The sequence below is a fragment of the Larimichthys crocea genome, chromosome XIII (genome assembly GCF_000972845.2).
Source record: "Larimichthys crocea isolate SSNF chromosome XIII, L_crocea_2.0, whole genome shotgun sequence".
NCBI classification, from domain to species: domain Eukaryota; kingdom Metazoa; phylum Chordata; class Actinopteri; family Sciaenidae; genus Larimichthys; species Larimichthys crocea.
Genome location: NC_040023.1, coordinates 14,959,989 through 14,974,141, shown reverse-complemented (window position 1 = coordinate 14,974,141; position 14,153 = coordinate 14,959,989). Strand labels below are relative to the sequence as shown.

At 42.8% G+C, this 14,153-nt stretch overlaps 1 protein-coding gene and 1 long non-coding RNA gene across 5 annotated transcripts in view; one reads left to right on the top strand and one right to left on the bottom strand.

Moving 5' to 3' along the window:
- Window positions 1–5,706, bottom strand: part of LOC113747283 (uncharacterized) — a 17,093-nt gene extending 11,387 nt beyond the window's left edge. For both annotated transcript variants that reach the window (XR_003463519.1, XR_003463520.1), the window contains exons 1-2: window positions 5,638–5,706; window positions 1,612–1,750 (exon numbers count right to left, since the gene is read on the bottom strand). This is a non-coding gene — a long non-coding RNA (uncharacterized LOC113747283). The remainder of the gene's footprint in view (window positions 1–1,611; window positions 1,751–5,637) is intronic.
- Window positions 1–14,153, top strand: part of grin2db (glutamate receptor, ionotropic, N-methyl D-aspartate 2D, b) — a 45,518-nt gene that overhangs the window by 20,139 nt on the left and 11,226 nt on the right. For all 3 annotated transcript variants that reach the window (XM_027286440.1, XM_027286442.1, XM_027286441.1), the window contains exons 5-14: window positions 161–489; window positions 1,656–1,770; window positions 6,746–6,951; window positions 7,522–7,690; window positions 9,059–9,212; window positions 9,689–9,814; window positions 10,741–10,970; window positions 11,328–11,488; window positions 13,335–13,404; window positions 13,515–13,632. In XM_027286440.1, the coding sequence (XP_027142241.1) occupies window positions 161–489; window positions 1,656–1,770; window positions 6,746–6,951; window positions 7,522–7,690; window positions 9,059–9,212; window positions 9,689–9,814; window positions 10,741–10,970; window positions 11,328–11,488; window positions 13,335–13,404; window positions 13,515–13,632 (1,678 nt within the window). The remainder of the gene's footprint in view (window positions 1–160; window positions 490–1,655; window positions 1,771–6,745; window positions 6,952–7,521; window positions 7,691–9,058; window positions 9,213–9,688; window positions 9,815–10,740; window positions 10,971–11,327; window positions 11,489–13,334; window positions 13,405–13,514; window positions 13,633–14,153) is intronic.

The window sequence follows — 14,153 nt, the reverse complement described above, 5'->3', positions numbered from 1 at the left end:
TTCAGGTGCACCTCTGCTCCAGCTCTATCTTTCTCCCCTTACTTCTCCCACCCTGTCTCTTTCCACGTCTCCCCTGTCCCCTCCTTATCTCACTAGCGTGTATGTGTGTGTGTGTCTCCCCTCGTCCCTGTTCCCTCCCTGCCTTCCTGCTGTCCTCCAGGTACGTTTGCTGTACTGCTCACAGGAGGAGGCCGAGTTGGTTTTCCGAGCCGCCTGGGCCGCCGGTCAGGCTGGAGCCTCGCACATGTGGTTTGCTGTGGGGCCAGCTCTCTCAGGTTTGGGCATGGAGAGCCTGCCCCGGGCTCTGTTTGCCGTGCGGCCCCAGGGGTGGAGGGACGAACCTCGCCGGAGGATTGCTCGGGGTGTGTCTGTGCTGACTCACGGGGCAGTGGCAACGCGCAAGGATTACGGGACGACGGGTGGGCCGAACTTTGTCACCAACTGCATGACGGATGCCAATCAGACTCAGAGACTGCGGGGTAGGATGAGGTGAGAGAGAGGAGAGAGGAGAGAGGAAACACTTTAAAGGGAGAATGTGAGGAGGGAAGGAAGAGAAATGTAAGGCAGTCGGCAGGCTCCAAACAAAATATGTGAAAGGGAAGAAAAAGAAACAGAGATGGGACAAGGTATATTCTATGAAATAAGTTGATTCAGCGCCAAAATGAGCTGGAAGGTATATGGGTGGAGTTGGTAGATTCAGTGTCAGGGAGCAGGCACAGAGGGGATATCTGAATTTGGAGCTGGCTATCATCCATGCAAAATAGATGTTGTTGGTGCGTGTAGTTGTGAGTTGGCAAAATTACCCCAGCATCTGTAGCAAGCGGACCATGTCTCATGTATATTAATGAGCTGGCTTTAATATATTCCTCGTAGGCTGTGCAAACAGGCAGCGGCACACTCTAACAGGTAGCCCAAGTGGTTCTAGTTAGCATCTTGGTTCATTTTTAACACCAGTCATTCTTGATCCACATACATGATAATGAAAAGAGACACTACTTCATGTTTGTTCAGTGTGAAAAGGAGCCAAACGTGTAATTAATTTGTATATTTGCAGTCATTTTTATAAATGAAGCACGGCACACACAGGGTGGCAATTAAAATGATTAATGGATTCTTCATTCTTTGTTTATAAACTATGTCCAAGAACACAGGAGGAAGATGCTTTCATTTCCATTTTTTTGCACTGCTACCTGCTGTTCACTGTCTGTAACTACAAGCTGGTGTTCCATATGAGGCTTCCTGTCATGTAAGAAAAAAAGGTTTTGTGTTTTTTGAAGCCAGCAAGATGACACGAGCAGACAATTAGAGCATCTGTCCTGTGTGATTATCAGACAAACTATAGAGCTTGCGGCTGATGCAGAGAGCAGCAGTTGTTTGACTTCAAAAGGTCCTGACAATCCTGTGCGTGTGATCATTTGTCTGTAGATTTGATTAACAGACAAGCCCTCACTGTCACCATAAAGGTGCTGTAACTTAGTTTCAAATGGGAAGAGAATAGGGCAGGCTTCTTGTTAGATCAAAACCAGCCGTGTGATTCTTATTTTCTCCTCATCTCCTCCAAGAAAACATTGAGGTGATTTATTAATATGATGTATTGTTCTGTTCATTTACCTATTGTCTGCCTTCTCCTTGTGTCCATGTCCATTGTAATGCAGGTATTTCAGCAACATCACGCTTGGTGGTCGAGACTACTCCTTCGATAGCGATGGTTACTTGGCCAACCCGTTCCTGGATGTAATTTCGTGGACACCTGGACGTGGATGGGAAGATGTAAGGACATGACATCAGTTCTATTTATCTAATCGTGTGCTCTGAGTCTCACGCTGTGAGAGAAAAGGGGGATGTTTTCTGTTGAATCAGGATACACTTAATTGTATGTTATTTTGTTGACTCTTGTGGGATTCTTGAGAAAATTTTGTCCTGCCTGAACAACAGCAGAGCAGGTTTTGTGCTGATTGGAGCAACGTTCTTGAGTCTTAATCTCTATAGGAGCAAATCTGTGCTGCACTGGCATCTGAAACACGAATATAAATCTTGACAGTGAGAATAGTCGGGTCTCATGAGTTTATTTCCATGTAAAGTTCACTATGGCTATCTGTGCCTGAGGCAGAGGAGAGAAGCTGGCTGCTGACCATTTGACCGTGCCGCGTGTGCTCGTAATGTTCAGTTTCTGCTGCCTCTGTGCTATTTCCTGCTTAAAGCACACTCCCACAACACCACTAACGTACGCACATTAGTCGACTGACGGAAATCTAATCAACACAACCTCCCTCAAAAAGACTGTCACTTTGGAAGATACACACTTGGTTGAACTAACTCAGACTGCTGGAGCTTCACATAGTTTGGCTGAATTTTGGATTTCTCCACAGAATGAAGACTGTGGATCTCTCTCATCATTGAAGTGGCACTAGGAGGAAAAAAATCTGCAGCCAGTATACTGTATAAAGAAAGATTTCTTTAGTCTTAAATGCACAAATGGTTCTGAGAGAATTGCATTTAGACAGACTGAAAATATGTGAACCTATCTTTGAATCAATAATGAAAATAATCAATAGCTGCAGCCCTGCAGCCAAACACATCTACACATACATTTCCCTCTTTGTCACTGATCAATAGTTGCTTTCTTATTTGCTGCCTGTGTTTTCAGGTCTTTTACTGTAAATGAAATGCAGATTGAAATAGTGCTGCTGATTTCTGGGTGTCACTACCATCTGCTTGTAGACTCGCCCCCCCCCGCGTTGGTTTGTGTGTTTGAGTGCCTTGTTTACATAACTGCATGCATGTGTTACAAGCACCAGCGCCACTCTAGCATGTCATGCATATTCTATAAAGCTGTGGTTTGTTCAGAAATCCTTAAAACGAAGCCCTGTCACCTGTTGGCGATGTTTTCCTTTTAATACGCCCGGATTTTACCCTTGTCAGTGTCAGGAGAGAGAGAGAGCAATACTTATTTTCTCAACCACACACACACCACACTGTACATGCGTAAAGACCCGCAGCACACTCTGAACATACTCTCTGCAACTGAACATAATCACAAACACGACACAGATACAAATACCGATGCACCCACACACACACACACACACACACACACACATTATAGGCATTAATACACACATTGGTGGTTCTCAGCCTCCCGCTGGTTTTAACAGCCCACCAGAGTCCAGTCTCAGCGTGTCGTAACATGCTGACTCCTGCCATATCCCTCAAATCCCTTTCAATTAGAAGCTCCTGCTCTGGTCCTTCGACTCTGTGCAAATCCAGGGTACGAAACCCGCCCACATGCACACACGCTTAGTACTTACACGCAGACATCCACATGTGTGTGCACACAAATGAGGGAACATACTGTATACTTACACCCTTCTTGCAAAAAAAAAAAAACTATTGCATGCACACACACACACACACACACACACACACACACACACTCACACCCACAATGAGGATAAGACGCCTGTATCTGCCTATTATGCACATCCACGCTGTTGGCTCTCTCTGAATATTTAATGTTCTCTTTACAATGACTGCACCATTACCTAGAGCCCGCAAGCACCCAGCTTAGCTTACTGAAACACTGCAGACTAGTACAAGAAGGTTGTCCAGCATTAGTATGGCTTGTTTCACCTACAGATTCAGCACACACAGCTAGATGTTCCAGGATGTTACTGGAATTGAATGAACATTTATTAACGCCACTCACAGCTGCTAACGGAAAACAGTGTTTCAGAGTGTTTCCCATTCTTCAAACTTTTACTTCAAACCGGAATACTTTCCCTACTCTGAAATATTCCAGCAATTCGAAAAGTCTGAAGTGAAATTTCTTTGCTGTTCCTTTTCTGACGGTTGTGTGTGGGTTTTTCTGGGTGTTTGTCTGATACAGAGTAGTGTGTTCTCCTGTAAGCTCTATCTGTTTCCTGTCTGTGCTCCCTGAGTGTGTTTTGATTGAATGTCTGTTGCGGAGCTGCGGTCGAAGTGCAATCGAAATACTGTCATTGTTGCCACCTCCTCCTCTTCTCTCTACCAGCGCTTGCATTACAGAGACAAGCGAGCTGTACAAAGCTGCCAAACTTTACTTTACTCTACTGGCCTGCTTAAGCACTTGTATTCATATGTGTATTATTTTATTTTTTATGTGTGTGTGTGAGTGTGTTAACTGTATATCTTCATTTTTGTATGTGTGTGGACGTCTATACAGTATGTACACACGCTTTCTTTTGTGTATGTCGCCTCAGCTACACTTGTCCTGACACTTAGACGAGACTTTTATCAGGTGATCATGCCGAGATGTGTCAAGTGATGCTGCAAGAGGAAGGTTCACAAAAAATAAAAAAAAATATCTACCCTGAATCTTCTTGGGTGTGGCTCTGCCTTGTGCTTCTTTCAAAAGTCTGAATATGCCACGCACCAGCATCCGACAAATCCAGAGTGCATATAAAAAAGGCAAAGAGATGGTGGGGAAGGGGGACAATGATACAGCCAGAGGGATGCTTGACAGACATTTTTGGGTCAACAGTGGACATAGAACAATGTGGTCTCACAGTATCATTCGCAAACAGATTTTAAAAATCACAGTGATCTGTAGCCATGGCTCTACCCTCTGCGCACATGCTTTTTTTTTAAATGAGTAAGTGCCTCTTAAAATGCATTATGACCAGAGCTTGTCAGAGTATAATTCTTCAATCAAACAACGTCAAATTAAACTATAAAAGGAGCAAGTAGGAACAATAACCAATAAAATACCTGTGCAATATAATTCAAAACACCACCATAGCCCTGCAGCAAATGCTACTACAACCTCCATGAAGCTTATTATAGAACGCTTTTATTGGGGCTATCAAACAGATGTTCATTCATCTCTATTGTCATTTTGCGGCCACAGTTTGGGATACAGTATTTTGCCCCATCTATAGCATGCAAGCAACGATAAAATGAAGCAGTCTAATATAATGATTACTGCAATGCATTTATATGTGACTGTATAGGTGTTAATGTGCGACAAAATAAATATTTAAAGTTATGGTATTGTAAAAGAAAATTATGCCATTTAACAAACAATCATTTAAAATTGAATTTAGAGTGGCTCCTCGACAATAAAACTGATTTTTATGGCTGATGTTATAGCTGTTTCATTCTCTAAAATATGTGATCGATACAGTGTGTCAGCATGCGTACTTAAGAGGTGAAAATGAATGTGGTTACTGGCGATGATATGAACTATCAAAAATAGAAATGCAATTAAACATAATATAAAACACTGCACTTATAAAGTAGTAGAAATAAGTATTTTTCTGCTCTTTATCTGGTTTGGCATTAAATGCACACTGCATCTGTGCTTTATATGAATGCAACATTTACACTTGTTCCCATACAATCATTATAACTTTTGCTGCTACAGTAGCTCTAACAAACGTGCAGTACTGACTGTGATTCATTTTTACTTTCAAGTTTAAAATTTACATTTTGTTTTTTCAATTTTAAAAGTACATTAACTACTTTATTTGCCTACCAAAGGCAGTGGATTGCATTATACATGAAGAACTCAGTCCAACTTTGTCAAGAATAATGGTTTCCAACATGTGTGTAACAAACAGAAATCACCTGTGGACAGGTGCGCTTTGAAGGTGTACTGACCACAGCAGCAAGCTTAACTCCGGTAACTGGACCCAGCACTGAAGCATCCTTGAGTACAACTTCAGGCTTAACACGTCAAACAAACTAGACAAGCTGAGAAAAACACTTAAATGACATAACCGAGACCAGGCGTCACGTGATTCGGTCACACAGCGATCCCTACGCAGACCTCAGGGAGGCAAATGCTTATAGTTCTTTAGTGGGCGGTTATTTCCTCATCCATTGTCTTCAAAGATACTTACTCAGAGTTTTTTAAGATATTATTTTTATTTTTTGTGAAAGCAGCGTTCAATATGTCCAGGGATTGGACAGCTTTGCTCCGCTCTATTTCTTTGCTGATATGCGCAGTCTGTTATTCGTCCCGGTGTTTCGGTTTAACCGGTGACCCTGTTAACTGGTGACCGTTAGCCAAACGCATCTGTGGTTGTCGTGGTTACGAGAGCTGTTGAAAGAGGAAGAGAATGATGCGTAGCTGTCAGACTAAACTCTGAAGATGAGTCAGGTGTGTTTTTGACATTGTAACGTTAATAAGAAAAAAAAATTAAAAAGTAAACAAAGTAGGCATTTACGAGGACAGCTACCTATTTCAACATCTGACTTAACTTCACGGTCACCAGTTAACGTGGTCACTCGTTAAACCGATACACCGGACATCTGTATGATCCCAAAAAATACATTTTATCATACAACCTGCTGTTGGAACACAACTATGACTTTAATTATGCCATGTGACTGAATTATAGACTAACATAGCTGCATGCTGGAGGTCAGTAATGGGCCATAAGCGCCCAAGGTGACTTAGGTGACCAAGGACTTAGTGACTGAAGTTACTGCCCAAAATAGAATAAAACTATAACTTAGACACAGAGACTTGTTTTCAGATGTAAGATGGACACTTCTTCCTTCCTTCTTGAATGCAAAGAGCTTTGTTGATGTGATTATCGCCCATAAACATATTCTTTAAAGGCTGGGAAAACAGCACTGGTTTTGTTTACTGTTTTTTAAAAAGGCGGCATCAGTTAAAAGAAAATAAATACAGACTGTGGTAGAAATCTGTGGGATTGTTTACGTCGCCTCTCTAATGTTTCTCTTGTCTGTTTCCCCCCAGGTAGGCTGGTGGGAGAACGGCGTGCTGAGGCTTCGGTACCCAGCCTGGTCTCGCTACGGGCCCTTCCTTAAGCCACCTGATGATGCCCAGCACCTGCGCGTTGTCACACTGGAGGAGAGGCCATTTGTCATCGTGGAGCTGGCAGACCCTGCATCTGGGACCTGCATCCGTGACTCAGTGCCCTGCAGACGACCCCTTAATGCCAGGTGTGAATCCTTTAAGACAACTCCACAAAAATACGTTTTATCCATCTTAGGTTGATATGTTTTATGTAGGATTTGATGTTATTAACTTATTTCACATGATAATGTTTCACCCAGTCCTATTGAAAAGAAATAATAATCAGAAAAATCAATTGTTATGAATGGAGTTCCTAAGCACTCATGATGCCATCCAATTGAGGAGACATCAATCACCCATCAAAACTGTGGTCTAGTCATTCTGGCCATAATCAATAACGGACTGCTCTCCAGAGGATCAGTGGAATGACTCAGGGGTCTGGAATCAGATATGACCACAGTGAAGCTTTATGGTTCATCAGCTTCTGAAGGGATGACAGCACCTATCCAACACTGGTCGATCAAACCTGTCATCAAGGACTTGGCCACAATATTCCTTCCGTGTGACCATTTTCTTCTGTTTTCCTGTCCTTTTCTTGTCGAAGCACACCATTACACACCAATAAGAATTGATATTTTTTTACTTTTTTTGTTTGACACTTGATACTTTGATGTTTTTTTTAGCTTATTTTTCTTTTCCCTGTGACTCTTTTACAGTGCCATCCATGAGGGTGTGGCTCCCATGAAGCAGTGCTGCAAGGGCTTCTGTATTGACATCCTCAAGAGATTGGCTAAGATTGTCGGCTTCACCTACGACCTTTACTTAGTCACCAATGGGAAGCATGGGAAGAAAATTGATGGTGTTTGGAACGGCATGATTGGAGAGGCAAGTGGTCTTTGTTTATGTGTGTGTGTTGTTGCCGGTGGTTCTGCCTGCCTGCCTTTGTGAGCAATGTGTTCTCAATGTCGGTCCTGTGTTCCCTGTGCATGTGTGAAAGGTGTATGTGTGTGTGTGTGTGTGAGTGTATCTTTGTGCCTCTGCATATTTTGTGTTACATTTTCAGTCGACAAGCCGTATGATAGCATTCCTCAGCCTGTGCTCATGTGTCCTGGGTGACCAGTTAAACGCTATGTGGTGCATCAATCGCTGTGAGAGTTATGGCCACTTAACCACTGCGAGCAATCAGACAGCTGTCATTTATTACACACACACACACACACGGACATGCACGCAGAAATGTGCGGACACATACACTGCAATAGAGGGCAGTGAATGCAGCTACACAAATTAGATGGACAAGCATGATGGCTGCAATTTGCAGTGAATACACATACTCGTGCAAACACTTGTCTACAGTATGTTTATCTGCAGAGACGCATTCCACACATTGTCAGACACCCCCTGGCTAGTTGTGATTAGTCCTTGATGTTTTCTTGGCAATACTCACTGAGGTTCATGATCCCCCGTCAAGAAAGACAGAGAGATGTTGGCAGAAATATTAAAAAAAACAGGCACACAGAAACAGACAAGTATGCACACATGCTCACACACATACTGAGATCGATACGGGGGCTGCTGTTTCATTGAAGCCCCCTGCTGTTTCTATCTTTGTCCCAGAGGGAAATTGCCAAACGCCAGTCGTCACAAGTTCCAAAACAGTTCCACTGCGCTCTCCTGCTCTATCATTTATAACTTGAGCCCGGGCCAGAGCTGTCTGTCGAATCTATTTTCACATGCAAAAGGCCAAGCGAATTTTGTTTTCTCAAACTAATGTGTGTCTTTTGATCAGATGTTCCAAAGCCTGCCATTCTTTGATCAGGTAATCCAGAGACTTGGCAGAGTTGAGGGGAGGGTGCTTTGCTTTCCGCTTCGCTTCATTTTTCTGCTGATTTGCTCTGAAGAGCGGATGTGCCATGTCTAATGTAGATTAACATTTCACTTGTACAATCAGCAGACACAGCGGTTTTCAGGTTTTTCTAGATGGTAGTAGGGAGGAGATGGTCCTTAGCTCATTTTATATGCTAAAGAGATGCGCAGGAGACACGTGTTCAGTATTTGTACCAGATTGAATCCTTGGCCTTTCTGGTGAAGACACATCTGAGAGTGTACAAAGGTTCTGGGTGAAGAAATGTCACTGTCTCACCTGGAAACAAATCTTTGTGGACTGTAAATGATTGGCTTTGTCTATCTATAACCTCTGCAGGGTTTATTAATTAGATTTCTCCCATACCACTGATTTCTCGTTCCCTTTAGGTGGTGTACAAGCGAGCGGACATGGCCATCGGTTCGCTGACTATCAATGAGGAGAGGTCGGAGGTGGTGGATTTCTCCGTCCCTTTTGTGGAGACGGGGATCAGTGTAATGGTCTCCCGTAGCAACGGAACTGTATCACCATCCGCTTTCTTAGGTAAGAGGCTCTGTTTATGTGAGGCAGCTCGCTGATGTACAGAATCTAATCTAATTAAAGCATCGAGTTTGCATAAAAAGCCTCAGTCTTTGGCTGCTGGTCCTTACATCTAGATTAGCCATTACTTTTTCTTAGCTGCTTGTGTCTTCCCAACTTATAGTTTCACTCTGTCAGCAGACTCAAGGCTCCAGTGGGAGAACAGTGTTATTGGCCAATAGACTGCATTGAGATGACTGTAAAAAAGAGAAACAGTGTTTATGGACTTCTGGGGAATATGCTCCAGCGGGTTTCTATTTTCACTGCATACAAGCTTCCTTTTTATATATACATATAGTACATAATGTGCCAGTTTTATGAAACTTTTTTTGTCCCTTATATGATAATAGGAATTATGCTACTAATAACAACACTAAATAATGCAGTAATACAGGACCTTGTGTTATGTGTTCATTAAAATCTTTTGTTTTCCCGCAAAGAACCCTACAGTCCGGCAGTGTGGGTGATGATGTTCGTCATGTGCCTGACTGTGGTAGCTGTGACTGTCTTCATTTTTGAGTTCTTCAGCCCCGTGGGCTACAACCGCAGTCTCCAAACTGGCAAGAGTAAGTGATGGGTCTAAGAAGTCTTTCCCAGTCTGATAGATGGATCAGTCCATTGCTGTTTCTGCTCACGTCAAACAATCAAAGAATGTGCTCAAAATCATGAATCAACTGTATTTATATAGCATCTTTCTAGTTAGCATTTTGTGGTTCAGCATCTTGCACAAGGACACTTCGACATGCACCACCATCGAACCACCGATCATCTGATTAGTGAACTATTTGCTTCTTTTTTTGCCACACTCAGTATTGTACTACTGGACATTTTGAATGTGCTGCCCTTAATTCTGAACTGCGAGTGTGGTGAAGAGGAAATTACACCTACAGTATGTTGAACTGCATCCAAGTATTCTCGATATTGAAGCCCATTTATTATTCAACAGCATAGTTTGTACCCCTGTGATAGTCGGTATGATGCCTCGGTCCAATACCCAACCCGACTCGCCTCTTTTACTGCATGATTGCTGTGCTCTACATAATTTTACCTCTCTGTCATCCTCCCATATAGCCCTCTCATTCACTCTCATCTCTCCCCTTCCTTCCTCCTTCTTCTACTTCTGTCGTATAGAGGCAGGAGTGTTTGAGCCCTTTTGAATGGTGATTTGCACTATGTGGTTTAATTATTTGTAAGATCACGTAGCAGCTGCATTGAAAGCTGCCATCCTCGAAACGTATAGTCACTGCCTTATGAGCTTCGGTGTCAAAAAGCCTGCTAGGTGTTTTCATATATAGTAAACCCATTTTGCAGATCATTCGGGGAACTTTAATTTGAATCGGCTGCTTCATCTGCAGTCAGACTCTGCTGAATACACTATTGTGTCTCATACTGGCTGAATTGCTGTCTTGAAAAAAGTTCAATGTTAAAATCACTCATTACGCCCCTTCTCTTTTTTCTCTGTCTCTTTTTATCTCGTCATCATTTTGGCCAGAGGCCGGAGGCTCTACTTTCACTATAGGAAAGTCTGTATGGCTTTTGTGGGCCATTGTCTTCAACAACTCTGTACCAGTAGAGAACCCCAGAGGAACCACCAGCAAGATCATGGTGCTGATCTGGGCCTTCTTTGCTGTCATCTTTCTGGCCTCCTACACTGCTAACCTGGCCGCCTTCATGATTCAGGAGGAGTATATTGACACAGTGTCAGGCCTCTCGGACAAGAAGGTACTTCATTGCTTGAATACTGATTAAGTAGGGGGAAAGCAGGAGGAGAATTAAAGTCTTAGAGTGAGCCAAATCCCATGCATTTGAATGTTAAATTGATTAAAGCACAGGAATTTAGAAATGAATAAAATCTAATTTAACATAACTCAATTACCACAGCTCTTGAATACTTAAAAGACAGTTCTAAATACTACTTTATGTCCACAGACTGCTCTCTTTTCAAAGATTTGGTTTGTGCATAGAGTGCTGTAAGTTAGTCTGGAAAGTGGACAGAAATAGGTCAGACAGATTGGTGCACAGCCTGGTGTGTCTCATGCCCCTTCCGTCCCCCTCCCTCGCCTCCCTTTGCTCCGCTAGTTTCAGCATCCCGAGGAGCAGTACCCACCTCTGAAGTTTGGAACAGTGCCCAACGGGAGCACAGAAAAAAACATCCGCTCCAACTACCCAGACATGCACCAGTACATGGGCAAATACAACCAGAGAGGGGTGGAGGACGCCATTCTGAACCTCAAGACTGGGTACTTGAAATTGTTTCCATTTGCATGTATCCTGCTAGGTCTTTGTTTTTCTTCACATCTTGCTTTTTATTTTCCACTAGCTGAGTTTCCATTCAAGCATGCATTGCAAACGATGATGTTTATTCAATTAAGGAAGTTGTTAAAATTGTTCAAACTTTCCTCAAGCAAATAAAAAACTATATTGTTGTTAGCCTAGAGACATCAAATCTTTGATTTAGACGTTGTAAAACAACAACCAAGAGGCTCATGTGACAAATGATTAGGTACAGATCCATACGTTTAAAACAAAATGTACTACTATGAAGGATACATGGTCTCAGTGTCCATGCAAACAATAACAACAAATCATGATTTCTTTAAATGAATTCTTGCAATAGTGGACCTCAATTTACAAAATTGCATTGGCTACTGAAATACTACTTTTGTCCTAGGAAATCAGCATCCACTGCCATTCAGACAAGGTGCAAGTAAATGTGTTGCCACTAAATGATCAAAGGAAACTAAAATGCTGACTACTGGCCCAATTACAATCAGATCTCCACATTGGTTGGCAATACAATCTCACCACAAAGTCCATTCAGTAGCTGTTTTTGGAGCGATTGTATCACGCAATCTTCCTAGAGAAGATAATGTTGCTCCGTTGTCATCAAGTTGTAGATGTTGAAGTTGCCATTCCTCTTAGAAGTTTAAGGGTTTCCTGTCTACAGTAGGTTCGTGTAAAAGTTGAGATAAAAAGTTCATTCTTTACTGTGGAAACAACAGTTGACAATACAATCTCACTACAAGGTCCATTCTACAAAACCTATTTACTGTATTTCCATCAGCCCATCTCATGGTTATTACATTATTTTGTTTTTCTGGTACCTGCTGCCATCCTTTTTTTAATGTTCTCAATCTCACACTAGCAGTCTATCATACGCAGTGACAATCTTTTCAACTCCAACTAACATTTCACATCTTTTGTCATACTTCCCGCTTTCCTGCACTGATTCTCTCACCTTTACACTCTCTCTCTCCACCTTCACTGCTATCTCCACCCACCCACGCAGTGCAAGCAACATTTCCCTCTTCACTTTCTGGTAGAATCTCTATCACCCGTCATGTGTTGGATAATCCCAGTTTACTTTATCCTAAGCTTCTGTCATCATTTCTCCCTCCCCATTGCCTTGACACCACCATTATAACTCAGTGTTAACATGCACAGAAATCAAGTAACTTTTGCTTTTCTCCTGCTGTATTTTTTCTTTTCCTTGCTGCTTATCTCTCCCTTCCTCTCACTCCTCATCTGCCTTCTCATCTTACCATTTCTCTCTTTCCTCCTTCTCTTTTTTGGTTAATTCTTTCTTCCTTCCCAGTGTGTGTGTGTGTGTGTCTGTATTTAAACTTTATAATCCTCATCACTCTCTGGCTCTATCCCATGTCTTTTCCCCCTGAAGTGTGTAAATCTTTCCCCCCTCTCTCTCTCCCTGTCACTGCGTTCTTCGCACCGTATAAATCCCCCATCCCCCTCCTCCCTCCGCCTCCTCCGCCACCTTCCTGCTCCCTCTTACTCACACATCTTTTCCTGATCTCTGCCTTATTTTATTCTCCTTGTGTTTTCACTCTTCCCGCCAAGCCTGCTTTATTATTCCACCCTTCCTCCCTTTTCTTGTTATGATTTAACTTTTCATGCCCTCTCCATCATTCTGTCTGCCGTATATTTTTGCACCCCAAATCTCTTCCCAGGTACATCGCAGAAATACACCTTCATACCGCCTCCCCTTTCCTGCGTCAGCCAGTCTCCCCATCCCTGTGCTTCCTCTCGCCCATTCAATGATGAATGAATTTTCGCTTGATCCCTTTACAGGAAACTGGATGCTTTTATTTATGATGCTGCAGTATTGAACTATATGGCCAGGAAGGACGAAGGTTGTAAGGTGAGGACTAACTCAAACGGGCGCTTTTGCTCGCACTTGATTCAACATACCGTATATGTTTGCCTTCTGGTCAGTTTTTTAAAATATCTGCACATTGTCCTTTTACCAAGGTGATGACCATAGGCTCGGGGAAGGTTTTTGCCACCACAGGCTACGGTATCGCCCTGCACAAAAACTCACGCTGGAAACGTCCTCTTGACCTGGCCCTGCTGCAGCTGGTGGGAGATGGTAAGAATAGTGGGGAAGGGAGGGAAGAGAGGAAAATAATTAGGACAATGGAGGGGCAAAACGAAGGTTAAGGGTAAAATGACAGGACAGAGAAACGAGCGATGGAATAGCACGAGGGTTGGGGGTGGATGGAGGACACAGGGGGTAGATGAATGAGAGGATGCTGAGGAGTGGATGGGGAGAATGTAAGGTGTGAAGAGAACAATTGCTGTAAGGCGTTTTGATAGTGACAGAGGGGATAATGTTGTGTGGGACAGGGTTGATGATGATGGCAAAGAGATTTGTGGGTGTCTTTATTGGCTATAAGAGAGGAGAGGAAATTAAAGAGTTGGAGCAAGAGGAATGTCATTTTTTCATGTCAAGAACTGGAGAAATCACTTGACTTTGTCGGTGAAAGTGCATGTTCCCCTCCCCAATTTTCAGTCCTCTCAATCTATCTGACTCTGACTCTCACTCTCACTCTGTTTCCCACTTTTTCCTGCTTGAGCTGGTAAAAAAAAAAAAAAAAGGATTTACTTGTT